This window comes from Trichomycterus rosablanca, chromosome 20 (genome assembly GCF_030014385.1).
Source record: "Trichomycterus rosablanca isolate fTriRos1 chromosome 20, fTriRos1.hap1, whole genome shotgun sequence".
Taxonomy (NCBI): domain Eukaryota; kingdom Metazoa; phylum Chordata; class Actinopteri; order Siluriformes; family Trichomycteridae; genus Trichomycterus; species Trichomycterus rosablanca.
This window is the reverse complement of record NC_086007.1, coordinates 18510489-18528050: the sequence shown is the minus strand read 5'-3', so window position 1 is coordinate 18528050 and position 17562 is coordinate 18510489. Positions and strand designations below refer to the sequence as shown.

General features: G+C 37.2%; 1 protein-coding gene across 2 annotated transcripts; it reads right to left on the bottom strand.

The window, feature by feature from the left end:
* Positions 1-899: 899 nt before the first annotated feature.
* mrpl44 (mitochondrial ribosomal protein L44) lies at positions 900-17099 on the bottom strand. Of its 2 annotated transcripts, none has more exons than XM_063016612.1 (5): positions 16921-17099; positions 9761-9983; positions 7641-7886; positions 3411-3589; positions 900-1571 (listed from the first exon to the last, which is right to left on the bottom strand). In XM_063016612.1, the coding sequence occupies exons 1-5, from the start codon at positions 17097-17099 to the stop codon at positions 1391-1393; spliced, it is 1008 nt and encodes a 335-aa protein (XP_062872682.1). In that variant the 3' UTR covers positions 900-1390. The 2 variants fall into 2 exon arrangements, with proteins under 2 accessions (XP_062872682.1, XP_062872683.1); XM_063016613.1 differs by lacking the exon at positions 16921-17099 and adding an exon at positions 11568-11636.
* Between the last annotated feature and the right edge of the window lie 463 nt (positions 17100-17562).

Here is a 17562-nt window from a genome sequence, read left to right as displayed (position 1 = left end):
TGGTATGGACCATCACACAGTGGAAACTATCATTGTGGTCAGACTCATCAGTATTTCAGATCTTTTTTTAAACTATATGGACGCCATGTGGTCTGGACCAAAGACAAAAGGACAAACCAGACTGTTATCATCAACAAGTACAAAAGCCAGGGTCTGTCATGGTATGTGGCTGTGCCTTTGACAAAGGTAATTTAAACTTCTGTGATGGCAGCATTAATGAAAAAAGAGCAAAACATTCTCTTTTCAAGACATCTTTTATAGAGACGTCCATGCAATTTTCGTTAAGACGATGCAAAAGCACATGCTGCAAATATTACAAATGCATGGCTGAGGAAGAAGAGGGTACAAGTACGAGACTGAAAAAAATTTGACGATGACAATCCTATACTGTTGCACATCTCAAAACATGTTTGCAATAGAAATGGAACCTAAAACAATTAATCACTTTGTATTCTTAGTGCAAAAATATATTTTGTGTTGTGAGAAGGAATGGCAGCATTACAAAGTGGTAAATGCTTTACCATCCCAACTTTTATGGAATGTGTTGCAGGCCTGAAATGCAGGAATGTATGTATATCAATTACAAATATAACAAATGCAATGAAGTTGGCAGGAAAAAACATGAAATATCTTGGGTTTATACTGTCTGCAAATAAAAGTCAATGTATAGAACACTTTTTCTCTCTTTGTCCAACCTAAGTTTCCGTTAATACAACTTGTTCAGTTCCTGATTTTTTAAACAATGTAATAAATGTAACAATGTTGGGTGTACAATGCAATATTCTTCATATAATACTCTTGTATACTGTACATGTTCTTATTCAGAATTAGTAAACATCATGAATTATGAAAAGTCTAATTCAATTAACTGAAATAAGTATGAATTCGTAAAGGCTTCGTTTTACTTCAATACTTGGAAAAGTGTGAGTTTATTTATCACAGCTTAGCACTTACAGACATTTTACAATATGAGGACAACAAAATGCATAAAAAAACATATGTGGATGGATTATATTTGTCTCTTTAGAATATAAATTACTGTTAAGTACAGCAGCCAGTTTAAGATCTAAGTGACAGAGACAAAGATGAAAGGATTGAAACAATCTCTACCACTGAAGCTTTTAAGTGCGGCACAATAATTTTTTGGTTTCACCTGTGAAACCTAAAAGATGCCCTGTGCATCCAGCAGTCCACGCAGTGACTAGTATGGGCTTGAAGTGTAGCTTGTGACGTTTGTATAAATACAGAATATTTTATATTCCTTTCTTTTACACATTTCTGGATGTGTTTTTACTTAAAGCAGATAATTACAGCTCTTTGTGTGAAAATGTTGGCAAGACTACAGTCATAGTCATAAAACACCTGGTGAAGAGCTAAAAACTGCAGTGTCTTATCCTCTGCTAACAGCCTGCACAGCTGCTGCTGTTGTTTCAGATTCCTGGATGGTGGAGAAGTCGAAAGGTTTGTGATTTTCCATGTAGCCAAAGAGTTTCCTCAAAGCCACACGTGCTGCTTCCTCTTCTGCTGCAGATAGAGTCTCACCAGGCCCATAAGCCAGCAGCTTCTGATCACTGCCACACAAAAGATACTTCAATTAAAGTCTCATTAAAATGTACACACCTTTTTTTCCTATTTTATTTATGCATTTTCTCCCATTTTCTCCCAGTTTAGCGTAGTCAATTTGTCTTCCGCTGCTGGGGGATTCCTGATTGCAGTCGAGGTGGGTATATTGCTGCTCACGCCTCCTCCGACCCGAGCGCAGCCCTTAGCGGAACCCTTTTTCACCCATGCACACTGCACAAGCGCATCTCTATCTGCTAATCAGGGTTCTTACACAGCGCTTGAAAATCCCACCCAAATAATCTGGTCATCCCCCTCCTAGCAAAAAAACTTGTCTGCTGCAGGCACTGCCAATTATGCCTGCTAGATGGCGCCCAGCCGACCAGTGGCAACACCGAGTTTCGAACTGAGGAGTTCAGAATCTCGGCACTGGTGTGCTAGCGGAATATCCCACTACGCCACCTGGGCACCACAAATGTACACACCTTTGACCTTAAAAATGAGCAATAGCAAATACCTTAAACCATATTGTGATTATGATTGGTTCAATAATCAACAAACGAATAGGACATGGAACCACAAGTAATTACTCCCAGACAGGTTCACCACACACAATTTCACAATGTGCTCTCAGAGTAATGTAATAACATATCATAACACAACGACATATTAAAACTAATAATAAAGAAGGAGATAACATTTGTAAACGTGAAATGTATTTGTGTAAGGGTATGCAGGTGGAAGCAGGACAACACTTTGAGATGTGGACAGGATACAGAATGAATAAAGCCAGTATAGCAAAATACCAGTACAAGCCAACCTAGTTCTGTATGTCTTAAAGAATGTTAAAGCAGTTTTTGAGTTAATATGTTGTCGGAAGATGATTTTTAACATAACCTGTAACAAAAAATTCTACAAATCCTAAGTATGTATCTAAATAATTTAAAATCATAAGTGTGTGTATGTAAGTTAGGTACATTGTAGGTAAAGCGTTAATATAGTAAGTAAGTAAGTAAGTAAAGTTTATTTATATAGCGCTTTTCTAGGACCAAGCCACAAAGTGCTTTACAATGCGGTCAAGTATAATACAATAAAAACACAAAAATTAATTAAAATGTTAGCGGAATCCTTTATAATCTGAAATTGGTCCACGCTGCAGTCCATTACACAAGGACTTTTATGCTGACATCTGCTGAGAAAGAGAGAGAGATGGGGGAAGAGTGAAGCTGGCTATTTAAGAATGGCGTCATTGTTTAAAAGATAAATGCCAGATTTCAACTGTGCTACTGGTAAAAAATTGGCCCCAGATAAATCAATACTAGCCTGAAGCTAGTCACATGTTTCACAAAAATAAAAAGTAAAACATATTTAAAAAAGAGGAATGGGGGGTATTTATACGGGTTTTAACACCATGTTAAATACATATGTGTCGATTGTTGTAGATTGTCCTTTGTATGTATAATGATATGCACGATTGTAGTGCTTTAAGGCATTATGAGTCTGTGCATATTATGATTCCGTGTTTTTGGTTTTCTTCTGCATATTTTAGTTCCATAGGCATGGGCTTCTGCAATGTCTATGGAAATGGGCTGGGGTCATTTTGGTTTTTTCGAGTATCTGTAATTGTAGCTGCTGTTACCTGGTCTGTGGTTTTGGATCTGTCTGTGTAAATAGGTAGATGGTGTGGGTATTTCTCTCTGATTTGAGACAATTGTTAAGATATGCATTGTGGGCTATGTGTTTTTTTTTTACTCTTGACTGCAAGGTCATAGATAATGTTAGCTTTTCTGATGGGGGGGGGGGATTAAAAAAATAATAATAAAAAGAATTATGCTGCTGCTATGACATACCAGTACAGGCCGATAAAGTGTAGAGGTAGGACAGTGCTGGCTCCAAATGATTTAATGAGTCGTGGTTCAGGAAGCGACACTCCTCTATGACTCAGCTCTTCCACCAGCAGCCCCATGGGGTTTACTACCTTCCACATATCAAACAGGTCCTTCCCAATCAGCTGCGTCACAAGGAAATCCTGCAAACACACACAAGTACAGGTTCCAGCTGTACACAGGATATTTCTGTATTTGCAATCACTAGCTACAATCTTACTTTATTTAAAATTTTAATCATTTTCAAAAATTATCAAATGAAAAATAACTCATTTTATGTTTTTTGTTACTGTCATATATGCTATTTTATACATGATTCACTGTGGTAATTTGCACTGCTTTCATATAACATCATGTTTAAATTACTGAAGCTGTTGCTGCTGCTAAATATTGCGAAATGGAAAACATTTTAAATATTAATTTTGTTTTCAAAAAGTGTATGTCACTAGGACTGGGCAATATGCCTGAAAAACTCATATCTCGATATGCTTAAGAGAAGTGGCGATATACAATACTATGAAACCTAAACGATGTATAATGTTAAAGTATCAGTATTATTTGTAACAGCAATATAGCATGATGTATCATAACTGTACTTAGCAAACGGTATATCAAAGTTATATTTAAAATAATCAACATAAAACAACTGAAATAAATGTCATGATGCTACCTTTAGTTGCAACGAATATGGTTATTTTCAATCGTGTAAAAACCTTATCAAATATATCAATATTTGTGATATCTCACCCAGCCCTATGTGTCACAAGGCAAAGGCACAGTTATGTGTTCACAGCAAAAAGCCATTTAAATATCACAGTCAACGCTTTAACATCAAGCGTTGGCGCACATGGACGCACACTACAGACAACTAAATCTTTAGAAAATGCTGAACCAAAGTTAACTTGGACAACAGTATTCAAAAAGAATTTGGATGGAAAGCACATGGACTGTAATGTCGGGGAAACATTAGAAATACTGTTAGATAAAATTATGTTTAACTGTAGACATGTTAACGTAGTTAACTACATGGGTCTACGTTAATGTCTATGTGACATTATACATGTTGCATTATGACATTATTGAGATTATACATATTGCATCTGGAAATAGTTCATATGAATTGCCTTCTCAAACGAGTATCACAGAGAAACTTTCAAATCTCTATTAAACACTTTGAACATGTGTGCAGAAATAGATTGATAAAGCTACTTGGGTAGCACTGACCGATGATTACTGGTCATCTTGTGCCAATGCTAACTGTATGGGCATGACAGCACACATAATCGACTGGCACTGCTATAAATGTGGTTAAAGCCTTGTGATATCTGCCTTTCCAGCACATTTATAGTGCAGGCCATGCAGTTCAGTTTACATGGCCAGTTTGACAACATGGTCATACAATCTGCTGAACTGGAGAATCTGTTGGCAAAGTGTCACAAGATTGTTGGTCATTTCAAGCACAGTGCTGCTAATTTTGTTGACCCTGAGACACAACATGCAGTGCTTGGTTTGGATGTGCCAAGTCTAACTGAAGATGTTTCTACAAGCTGGAACTTAACATATGATATCACTGAGAGGTTACTGAAGAATAAAGATAATGTTATTGCAGTTTTGATGAAGCATATTCACCGTCAGACCAAAAAATCACTAAAGCAGTGTAGGATACGCTTAAGCAACTCGATCACAGATTATTTCTCCTAAAGAAGACAGCCTGTTTGAGATGCCATAAAGAAACGACTGATAGATTTTTGGTATATCAAAGATGGCACCACATATGGCTGCCACAGTGGGTTTGTCATTATTTTTAATTGTTTAGTTTGTAAACTCAGTATTCTGCTATAGTGGCATGAGATCTTACACCAGAAAAGAACTCAAGTAAACCACCCCTGAGGACTTATTTTCACATTTTCTTATCCCATCTGTGGATTTACTGAGCATTTTGGTCAAAGTGTGCATCATTATTCATAAAGTGAAATGCCATAGAAGAGAAAAACGTCTTCGCAGATGTGGTCTGCGCACTAAGTCACCAGGAATATTTCTCTCAAATGTGTTCACTATTCAACAAACTAAAAGAACTTCAGCTTCATCTTCTCTTCTGTGCCTAACAGAAACCTGGCCGTGTCAATTAATAACAGACTGGCATGCTTTCAGCTGTTCAGAGCAAATTGTGACACAGAGCTATCCAGCTAAGAGAAAAGTGGAGGTTTCTGTTTTTATATCACCACCACTGTTCTTCTGACCTGAAAGCTTTAATATTTTACTGCAAATCACTTTATTCTCGCCGCAAGTTTGCTTCGTTTATTCTAATCTCTGTTTACATTCCATTGCATGTAGACACCCAGCACACACAGAGGAGGCACAGCACAAACTTGGCAAACAGATAATGGGGGTGGAGCAGAAAAATTCAGACTCCTTTGTTATTAGGCTTGGTGATTTTAACTAAGGTATGATAAAGTCAGGAACTCCCCAACTATCGCCAGCAGATTAAATGCCCGACCAGACAGGGAAACCAGTACAGCAATACAGTCATCTACATGCATGTTTAGACTGTATGGACTGGGATGTTTTTTCAGACTGTTAGCTTGGTTTACACCTAAACTCAAGATAAGATGAGATAGGATAAGACTTTATTGATCCCCTTCAGGAAATTAACTTGTTACAGCAGCATGTAAAAAGTGAAAAGCAGTTAAGGTTAGAACATAAAAGGAGGAAGCATTTAGGAGTGGGAACAAAAACTGTTTGTCTTTTGTCTGGAAGGGTTTCAGACAGATCACTAACTTTAAAAAACCTTGATGTGGCATGATTTATGTCTAGCTAACAAACTGAATGATTTGTACTGTCGAATCAAAGACAAAAGGACAGTCCTGACACATTATCCAGCTCCACCACCTTCCAACTTTGTGGGAACAGTTTGAGGAAGGACCTTCCCGTTTCAGCATGACTGTGCCCCAGTGCACTAAGCAAGGTTCATGGTTGGGCGAGTTTGGTGTGGCTTTACAACAGTGGGGCTGGACTGGTCTGCCTGCAGTCCAGATCTGTCTCCTACTGAAAATGTATGGACCACAGACTGTTAAACAGCTGAAGTCTTGTAGCAGGCATGAACAGAAAATGAATTCCACTTGAAAATGACAAAACTTTGTGTCCACAGTGCCCAAACCATTAAAAAGTCTTATTAATAAGAAGTGATGGAACATGCCAACTTGTTGCAACTCGTTACGCATATTGCAGGCATCAAATCCTAAACAAAATATCATTTTTGTTTTGCAATATACAAATAGGTTGATCAGTGAAAGCACTAAAAAATCTCTTTGTGCTTTTGTTGGTTAATTAAAAATTCAAAAGAGTTTTTTAGAAATTCATTTTAATGCATTTTACAAAATGTAACCACTTTCAGATTATTTAGATATTTTCAGATTTCAGATTATTTTAATACTGGTGGGATAAAGATCATCTGAAATGGACCGATGACACTTGGAAATCTGTGTTAAGGTCTGATGATTTTTAAATAGTTTAAAAAATAATAGACATCATGTTCTCCGAGCTAAAGAAGAAAAATTCAAAACCTAGCGTAAGTCATGGTACTGGGTGGTGGGGGTGGGGGTAATGGCATGGGTAACTCACATTACACTAATGCTGAGGGTACAAACACATTATAAAGCAACATATGCTGAAACCTAAATGACGTCTTCATTACAAATGTCCCTGCTTGCTGCAGCTAAACCACATTTTACAAGTATTACAACTTTGTGGTTTCTTAGTAAAGTGCAAAGGTGACAGACCTGTCTCTTGTTTATGGAACATTGTTTAGCATAATATTTGTCAATAAAGACCCCAGACTGTTGAACAGCTGAAGTGATACATTAAGCAATAATATAATAGCATATTTACCACTACAACAATTAATGTCTTCAGTTCTCCAGCAATAACAAAACATTGTTACGTGTAAAGATGACATAACAGTAGATAACATGCATTCGTCCCAACATTTCTGAAATGCATTGCAGCTATGAAAAAGCCTAGCTTAAAATGAATTCACAAATCATTGCTGTTTGTTTGTATTTACATTTTCCAACTGATATTATTATTTTATCATCAAAACCTAGATATTGGACAATTTAAACAGGTCAAGCAAACATTTCTATAAAACAATGAATATGTGCTCTATAGATCTTTTTACATAGTGAGCTGTCTTACCCTGATAAAAAGCCCTGCCCTTTCTGAGCCACTGCTCTGTTCCAAAGCACCAATCACTGCGAAGAATGTACCCAGGAGGACATCGTCTGTAACAGGAAACGCCGCTGTCATTGCCAACTCATCCACTGCTAGATTCTTTGCCACATTGCACATGACCTCTGAGCCTGTCAGGTAATCCACAATGGCTGCTACACCATCCTCAGGCAGCCTGGGGAAATTGTCCCTGCACCAGTTTGTTAGGAAACCCTGCAGATTGGACCGTACATAAAAGTGAAACACATGGTGAAGACTAATATTAAAACAAAAATAGCAAAGCAAAAAAAAAAAAAAAAAAAAAAAAAATTAAAATATATAGATTTTGGTACTAAGTTTATTGTGCACTTTTATTAATAACTGTTACTGTCAGTTTAGTTTTTTTATTAGGGCTGTCGTTAACACGTTAAAATTTTAATCGCGATTTAAAAAAATTAATCAAGAATAAACATTTTAATCAAACTATGTTTTATTGGGCTATGTTTGTGCCACTTTAAACATACGTCATTGTGGTAATTTGCGCTGCTTTAACACAGCAACATAGTTAACGATGTTGGTCTATATGACTTCATACATGTTGCATCTAGAAATGGTTCATTGTAGTATAAGCACCTTCTTCCAGTGGCAGGGTTATAAACAGGAAAAGATCCTAGCTGTTAACAACTCTATACAGGCATTGACTGGCTTTCTAAAGATAATTTAAATGTAATAATTTTATTTTAAAAAAAAATTTAATCTTAGAAATGTTTTAATGCTTTTAATTGTTCCTTATGTAAAGCACTTTTGAATTGTGTTTGACAGATGCCACACAAATAAACTTGTCTTGCCTTGTTTTGCCTTGTTTTTTATTAAAAAAAAAATTATTGCAATAAAATGTGCATAGCTTCAAATTTTGGTTAGTTATTTTTGCAGCCGATTAATCACGATTAATTTGGTTCTTTAATCGCGATTACTCTCGATTAAAATCTTTAATCATTTGACAGCCCTACTTTTTATATTTACTAAGTATAGTAGTTAACACGAAAGGCATGATGACAACTTTGACTATAGCTGAGAATATTTAAGCTGTAAATGAGTTTTGGGGATTTTTTATTACACTTCAGCTGTACACCAGGCCAGAGTCTCTGTTGTAGTGTATTGCATATGCATTTTGTAGATGCAGCAATAAATTGTGTTAATGACAAAAGTTTTACAAAGTATTTCAGAGCCCAAGTGAACTCACTTGATTATAAGGTGAAAGAGTGAGAAGAAATACTGGCAATATGTAGACTACACTGATGTAAACAAATAGCCTATCAATCATTAGAAGGTGTGTTCACAAATATATGGCATGCAGGGTCAGATTTTAGTGCAGGTACTTTTATGACTGGTGAGCACAATGACAATATGCACAGTAAAGTGTACATTATAAAACTGATGTTTTCATTACAATAATACAGTATGCTCTCTGGTGCAAGAAAATGTTCCACGCACAAGAAGGTTAAAGGTGTGTCCTGATGTGGGAAGCCTTTGTAGCTGCTGGTAAATTATATTAAATTGACTTTTCACAAGAAAAAAAAAAATGCTATGGCATTAAGCTATTACATAATTTCATGCTAATGATTTGTTAATACCATAAAAAAGTGGAGAGCAGAATGATTAAACAACATTACTTTTTTTATAATTCTTAAATAGTTTTGTATAGAAAATGTAATGTATGTTTAAGTAATATATAAAATGTACTAAAAAAATTAAGTAACTTCCAGTTGGTTGTTGGTGGCTCCATCATCACTAGGTACTGATATTAAATGTGAAAGCAATTAAGCATTTAAAAAATTTACATCAAAGCCACATGTAAGTTAAGTCACAATTTTTGTACCAGTGATGTGTACATACAGTGTACATTATTATAATAAAACAATAATTTGTATTAGTGCTTTTTGGTTAGTAATTTAATAACAAGTGAACATTACAAAATTTTCCAAGTAGCAATTTCAACTATAACAGCTTTCACTATAAACAGCTTTACTACTTGTTATAATAAATAAATATTACATGAAAAGTAGATTTAATATCGGTTGTAACCAGAGTGACTATGTCCTTCTTACCAGTGTGAATTTCTGGCCATATTCACGCAGCTCTGCATTGTATTTAAGGTTAAGAGCTGCAGCCTCAGTTTCCAGGCCCAGCGACCGTCGTCTCTCCTCCTCAAAGCGTAAATAGCAGGGATTCACAAATGCTGTTTTCAGCAAATCTGTGGAGAAACGCTCCTTTAGCCGAGCACCAAATGCTTCCACTTCTGCATGGTAGTCCCAGTTTGGCTGCTGTGACCTGGAGAGAATAAAATAATACAATTCACTACAGTGCACTTTAATAGTAAACTAATGTATGTGTACATCTATGCTAATTAGCGAATTCGGTCACATCTTGAGCTGATAATAGATTTATCATTGCAAAATACAGCTAACTTTACAGACTAACACTGGCAGTAAGTTAGTATAATTTGCTGTACTTGCCATGATCAACATAAGTGCTGTTATTGTAAAGTGGAAATGCCAAAGCTTACAAATCCCTTTCTAGAAAGCTGTTACCGTTTCGGTTGGCGATAAACTTTTGGCCCTATGGCTTTTTACTGGTAAAACTGGGATGCAGAAAAAAAGTTTATACTAGTAAAATAAATCTATATTTTAGTTTAAGACCTGTACTGTTGATGACATTTGGGCAAAACAGCATCCCAACTCAAACATGCTACCATGTATTAGGGTCACTTTTGTATAAACCATCACATTTAGCCTACTTTGTAATGCAAAATGTTGTATAATGCCACGTCTTTCAGATAAATCATTATTTAAGACCATTCACAAGAAAAACAGGCAAAGAGGAGTTGATGACATCAGGGTATCTTCGTTTCTGATTAATGGCTACTCGAGACTACCAGGTTACCTTTGCAGTACAGTAGACCCTTGAGTTACGAACGGTTTACCACATGAACATTTCGGGTTACGAACGATCTTTTTCAACTTAATGTACAAACAAATTTCGGAAACACGAACAGAAATCTGCAAAGCTATATATATATATATATAGCAAACATTCTAACAATGGATGGTGTTTTTCTGGTGTTTTCTTTATATTTTGGAAAATTCTATATTAAAATGGCCCCAAAGAAGGTGCAGAGGAAGCATAGTGGTGAAAAAATGAAAAAAAAAAATCACTATTTGTTGTGTTGTATAATTACTCCTGCCAGTAGCTGTCACTGTGTATCAGACAGCGGGGACAGTGAGTGACAGAACAGAAGGAATTCGGCTCAGTAAAGTATTCTTTCTTTCGTGCAATTACACCTACAAAATACAACACTATTGAAATAAAGAAGGAAATAATAGAGAAATATGAGAGTTATTGTTGTTTCTGGTAGATACATTTTATATAAAAAGAAGGAAATGTATTATGGTGTATGGTACAGCACACGTACTGTACTGAAATGTGATGTGTGTTTTATGTACAGTACTACTGTGTATTGTTGTTTATTATTCTTTATTACAGTAATGTCTATTCTATAATTTAAGATTTAAGGGAAAATATACTTGTATTTATAACAAAAATAACCATTTAAGACATTAGAAAGGTTAGGTAAGGGGGTGGTTTGGGAGGTCTGGCACGAATTAATTCTATTTACATTATTTCTTATGGGAAAAATAGGTTTAACTTACGAACATTTTGACTTAAGAACAGCCCTTTGGAACCAATTAAATTTGTAAGTCAAGGGTCTACTGTAGCATAAACATTGTTTCCTATACCATGTAATAATGGCTAAAGTAAAAAGTCTGACAAACTCCTGCTATTTCAAATCAATATATTGTGATATTTGCAACACTTTGCTGGCATGAAACCATATTGCTGTTCACAGATCCTCACCTCATTTCTCAACCGAGTTGCCACTACTCTTTCCCAGATCTTCATGGCTGATCAGAAGGTTTGTGTGACCGTCCAAGGATATGCCTGGATATGTTTGGTCAGAAACATGTACACTAGTAGTCAACTAAATGGTCATTCTGTCGGGCTCTGGTAGTGCTCCTGCTATTTCTCTATCTCTAATTGGCCCATTGTTGTTTAAAGGTACTGTTACTGCATACCTGTCAAGTCTCCCGTTTTGGCCGGGAAACTACCGTATTTTACCCCTCTTTCCCGCCGTCCTCCCGTATTAGTATTTTCCCGTAAATTTCCCGTATTATATTATAATTTTAAAAAACATTCCTGTGCCTCTCCAAACTGAAATGTCACTAACCTCGCGAGAACTGCCACCCAGGCTGCTGCAAGTGGCAGTTCTCGCGAGGTTAGTGCGGACAGCGGGAACAAACCTGGAACAGGGAGAGATGGATGGATGCAAGGAGAGAGAGGGCATTCCTGCCAAAAAAGTAAAGACTGCATGTAAATATCTAGAGAAATGGGACATCGAATTTACCTTTCTAAAGAGGAGAAGAAAATAAAATGTGTTTCACTTTAAGACAAGCAATGTGTATATATGCTGAAAATATGTAAAATAAATAAATGTGCTTCAATTCCCTTTTGTGTTTTCATTTAGGCTGTATTATAAGAATTACATATGTAGGAATGTCCACAGCATTTCAGTGTCAACAAAGGTAGGCCTATCAGATTCTGATCATCTAATTGTAGTTTGTAAGTGGTTCACAGGTGGTTATTTTAGATTTCTTGTAAACCTGTCTTAAAATGTAAGGGATACTGAACCTCGGTTGGGCTGGTGGGACGGCTCGAAGCGCGCGGCGGAAAATTTCCCTTATATTTAAATCCAAAACTTGACAGGTATGTGTTACTGGCCTAGCGTACCTACACATAATAATAATAATAATAATACATTTTATTTATATAGCGCTTTTCAAGATACTCAAAGACGCTTTACATAAGACAAATAATCAAAACAAATACGTACATACACCATACAAATCATAGTACAAAATCAAAATAGTACATCAACATCAAGAATAATTAAGATAAAAACAAAGAGAGCAGCATAAGACAGTTCATTAAAAATTAGCTAAATTATGAGAGAGAACAACAAATATAGAACAATTTCTTAAAATTAGACAGAAGCAGGACAGATTTACATGCAATCAGGAAACTGAAAACTTTACAAGTTTTAGGATCTAGGACTTCACATTTCTGTCGTGATCTAAGTATAAAAACTATTAAAAAGAATAGCAAAAATAAAAGCATTTATTTTGTGTTGTTACAAGTTAAATGCCACTCTGAATAGATGAGTTTTGAGAAGTGACTTGAATTTGGACAGGTCAGGACAATCTCGTAGGTGTTTGGGGAGAGCATTCCATAAAGATGGAGCAGCTATGGAAAAGGCCCTGTCACCCCAGGTCCGGTGCTTGGTCCTAGAGGGTATGGACAGTAGGTTAGCCTCAGAAGAGCGAAGGCTACGGGAGGGAATGTGCTGATGGAGCAGGTCGGTGAGGTAGGATGGGGCCTGATTATGGAGAGCTTTGTGAGTGAATAGAAGAATTTTGAATTGAATGCGTTGAGCAACGGGAAGCCAATGAAGTTTTTGTAGAACAGGTGTAATATGATCACGGGAGCGAGTATGAGTAAGGAGGCGAGCAGCTGAATTCTGGATATACTGAAGTTTTTTTAGGATTTTGTTAGATGTACCATAAAGGATGCTATTGCAATAATCAATTCTGGATGTAATAAAAGCATGAATCAAGGTTTCGGCGGCAGAAAAGGAGAGTGATGGACGTAGACGTGCTATGTTTTTTAGATGAAAGAAAGCAGTTTTGGTGATGTGATTTACATGGCGGTCAAAAGAGAGGTTGCTATCAAAAATTACACCAAGATTTCGGATGTTAGAAGACGGAGACAAAGTGTCATTATCAATGGTAATTTGAAAATTTTTTGTGGTTTTTGCCAGGGTTGTAGGACCTACGATGATCATATCTGATTTTTCACAGTTTAATTTGAGGAAATTAGCTTTCATCCACAATTTCATTTCAGTGATGCAATTTGTCAGAGTGGAGTGAAGTTCAGTATTAATGGATTTGGAGGAGATGTAAAGCTGAATATCATCAGCATAGCAGTGGAAATGTAAACCATGCCGACGTATGATGTCACCAAGGGGGAGCATATAAAGAATAAACAAAAGGGGACCTAACACTGAGCCTTGGGGAACGCCTTGGGACAGTGGAGCAATGGCAGAACTACAATTGTTGATATTAACAAACTGTTGTCTGTTTATGAGATATGACCTTAACCACAAAAGGGCAGTACCAGTGATGTTGACAGAGGATTCAAGGCAGGACAGAAGAATGGAGTGATTAATGGTGTCAAAAGCTGCAGTAAGATCAAGGAGGACGAGAATATTAATTTGTCCAGAGTCTGAGGAAAGAAGAAGGTCATTTGTGACTTTGAGGAGGGCTGACTCAGTGCTGTGCTGGGGGCGGAAACCAGACTGAAATGATTCAAATAGATTATTGGAATTTAGGTGATCTTTGAGCTGTGAGGCAACAACACGTTCCAGTATTTTCGACAGAAATGGAAGATTGGAAATGGGCCGAAAGTTACTCATAATGTTAGAGTCAAGTCCAGGTTTTTTAAGTATGGGAGTAACAGCAGCCAATTTGAGTGATTGAGGGACTGAGCCAGAACTAAGAGAGGAATTGATTATCTCTGTGATAAGTGATGAGATAACTGGAAAACAACCCTTAACAAGTTTTGATGGAGCAGGATCCAAAACACAAGTGGAGCTTCGCATCCCTGTTAAGATCTCAGATAGGTCCAAAAGAGACACAGGTGAGAACTGAGACAGAGGCTGGGTAATAAATTGAGATGAGATAGGCGGAGAAACAGAGATGACAGGGGAAACTGTCAGAAAATTGTGGATATTCTCAACTTTTGTTTGAAAAAATGAGAGGTAAGAGTTACACTTGTCAACTGTAAAGGAATTGGTAGTATTGTCAACTGGTTTGAGAAGTTTATTTATTGTGGAAAAGAGAGTCTTAGGATTTGTTGATCCAGCATGTATGAGTTCGGAATAGTAAGTGGATCGGGCTGCCGTAAGAGCGTCTTTGTAATGTTGAAGATAATCAGAATAAATCTGATAATGTACTGTTAGACCGGTTTTCTTATAAAGTCTTTCAAGCTGGCGTTTACGGGATTTCATTTGGTGAAGCTCAATTGTGTACCATGGTGCGGAATGACTAAATGAAATAAATTTGGTTCTCAAAGGAGCCAGCTCATCAAGACATGAGGCGAGTATGTCATTATAGTAATCGACAAGGTCAGATGAATTACTAGACAGTACAGGACAGACAGACATCTTTTTAACAAGAGAATCTGAGAAAGCAGAGGGAGAGATATATTGAAGATTCCTGAAGGATATTTTACGTTTAGCTCTAGTGATGGGCCTAGTGACCTCAATGTCCATGATGATTGTCAAATGATCAGAGACAGTAAGGTCATGGCTGGACGGCTGATGAACTAGGACACCAGTAGAGCAGACAAGGTCAAGAGTATGACCTTTTTTATGAGTTGGAAAATGTATATGTTGTGTGAAATTAAAACACTGTAACAATTCCAAAAATTCCCTGGCAAATTTACAGTTGTTGTCATCAATATGGATGTTAAAATCACCCATAAGCAGTACAGAGGATGAGAGGGCACTAAGCTGGGTTAAAAAATCTGAAAAATCAGAGAGAAAGGAAGCGTTTGGCTTTGGCGGACGATAAACTACAGCAGTGACCAGAGGAGTAGGCCCTGACAACTTGAAAGCCAGGTGTTCAAAAGAAAGAGCAGCAGGAAAAGACAAAGTGGTTATTTTAATATCATCCCTATAGACTGCAGCAACACCACCACCTCGCCCTTCCATACGAGGTTCATCAATATACGAGTATCCCATTGGCGTGGTCTGATTTAACGTAAAATAATCCAAGGGTTTATGCCAAGTTTCAGTGAGACAGAAAAAGTCTAGTTCACTGTCAGATATAAATTCACTGAGTACAGTACTTTTTGTGTTGAGTGAACGAACATTAAGCAATGCCATTTTCAAGTGGTATTGTTGTGTAGTTGGCTGTGAGGAACGAGGAAGAGAACGGAGATTTGCTAAGTCCACTCCGCGTTTCCCATCCCACTCCGTGGACAGCGTTGTCATGGAGACTACACCGCTACTGGTGTGCAAGGCAGCAGCGCTCTGATGACGTGTTTGCGGAGCGACAGTGCGCACGGCTGACCAGAAGGATGGAATAGCGTTACCGTTTCGAAGATAAACAAGCTTTCTCCGGGAGCCCCTGTGAATATAACGAGGCCGGCGAAGGAGTCCAAGCTGTTTGATGACTGAAATACACGATGGAGTAGTGCAGTTGTTGAACTTCCTCAGCTGGTCAACGGAATAGTTCAACATCGTGCCGATCCCAGGAAAACTCATCCACCGTTCACCACCGGCCGCAGACGCGATGTACAGTAGAAAGAACAAAAAGTATCAAAAGCACAAATAAAAGTATCAAAAGTAACATAAAAGAAATAGATCCACAAGGTGTGTAAAAAGATGAAAACGAAAAACGATAAAAATACAATAAAATACGGTAAAATACGGTAACGGTAGCGGCAGCCAAATGCGCCAGCGTCCACCATCACCATGGCAACAATGATGACCATATTACCACCATATGACCATGACCATATGACCACATGTTACACACCTCTATTTTACCTGCCATGTGTGCACTCTATCGATTTCACTTCCAACAAGATAGTGTACTAGCTCACTACTCATTCACAAAATATTCAGACCCATACCCCTATGCATACTTCATAGTTAACAGCGGCTTTACATGTCACTGAGTGGCGAAGCCAAACCCACAATTAAACCCCTAACAACATCTGTATGGACACCAGACGGCAGTTTATAAACAGAGCTTGAGAGGACACGTCTTAAAAACAGATTCACCACACAAATCCATATTATTAAGCATTTCAAAAATAATAATATTTTTTTTTATGTCGCTCTTTTAGATGAACCGTTCATCTACAAGGTCGGACTCGTTTAAGGACGACACGTAATATGCGATTCTTAAGGAAATTTATATCAATTCTACGACCTCTAAAAATGAACTAAAGGTGGAGCAGTGGTTTACATTACTAACACAAAGTGCTTTATTTAGGGAGTCATGTCTGTTGCCCTACAGTGCAGTGTTTGGAGACGAAACGTGTTATTTGGGATCGAGCCCTTGATAAAGCAGAGAGGTTGACTGACCGTGGCTTTGGCGGCGGCGATCCTTCAATCCTCCTTTTTCGCTCCATAAGAAGTGAGTAGGCTTTCATCCATCTTTTCTTTTCTCTGCTGTGTGTGAGCAGCACACCTCTGTTTACATGCTGATAATGAACTCCTACTACTAACAACCCGCGACTTACTAACGCTCTGCACGCCGCCATGACACTATGTGAAGTAAACATCACATCCGGCGGAAGTGACCCTGCAGTAGTAGTAGCGAACAGCAGTGGGTGTTGGTTTAATTCATCTCCCTTGTACCTTATTTTATTTCATGTAAATAGATTATATCCGATTTATATTAGATATCCAATCAAATGTATGAAATAAGTATATGAAATAAAGCATAAATATTATTATAATATTAAAATAATATTATATTATTTACTTATGTTATTTATAATCAGCTGTTACTTATAATTTATACCAGCCTTACAATGTTAACCGAAATAACACCTCCATATGTACCCTCAGGTCCTGTTGTTGTAGTGTGATGTCTGAGTATTGCTGTGGTTATACAGATAGTTGTTTGTATAATGTGAATCTCTAGTATGTACTATACTTTCATAAAGTATCTATCTATCTATCTATCTATCTATCTATCTATCTATCTATCTATCTATCTAT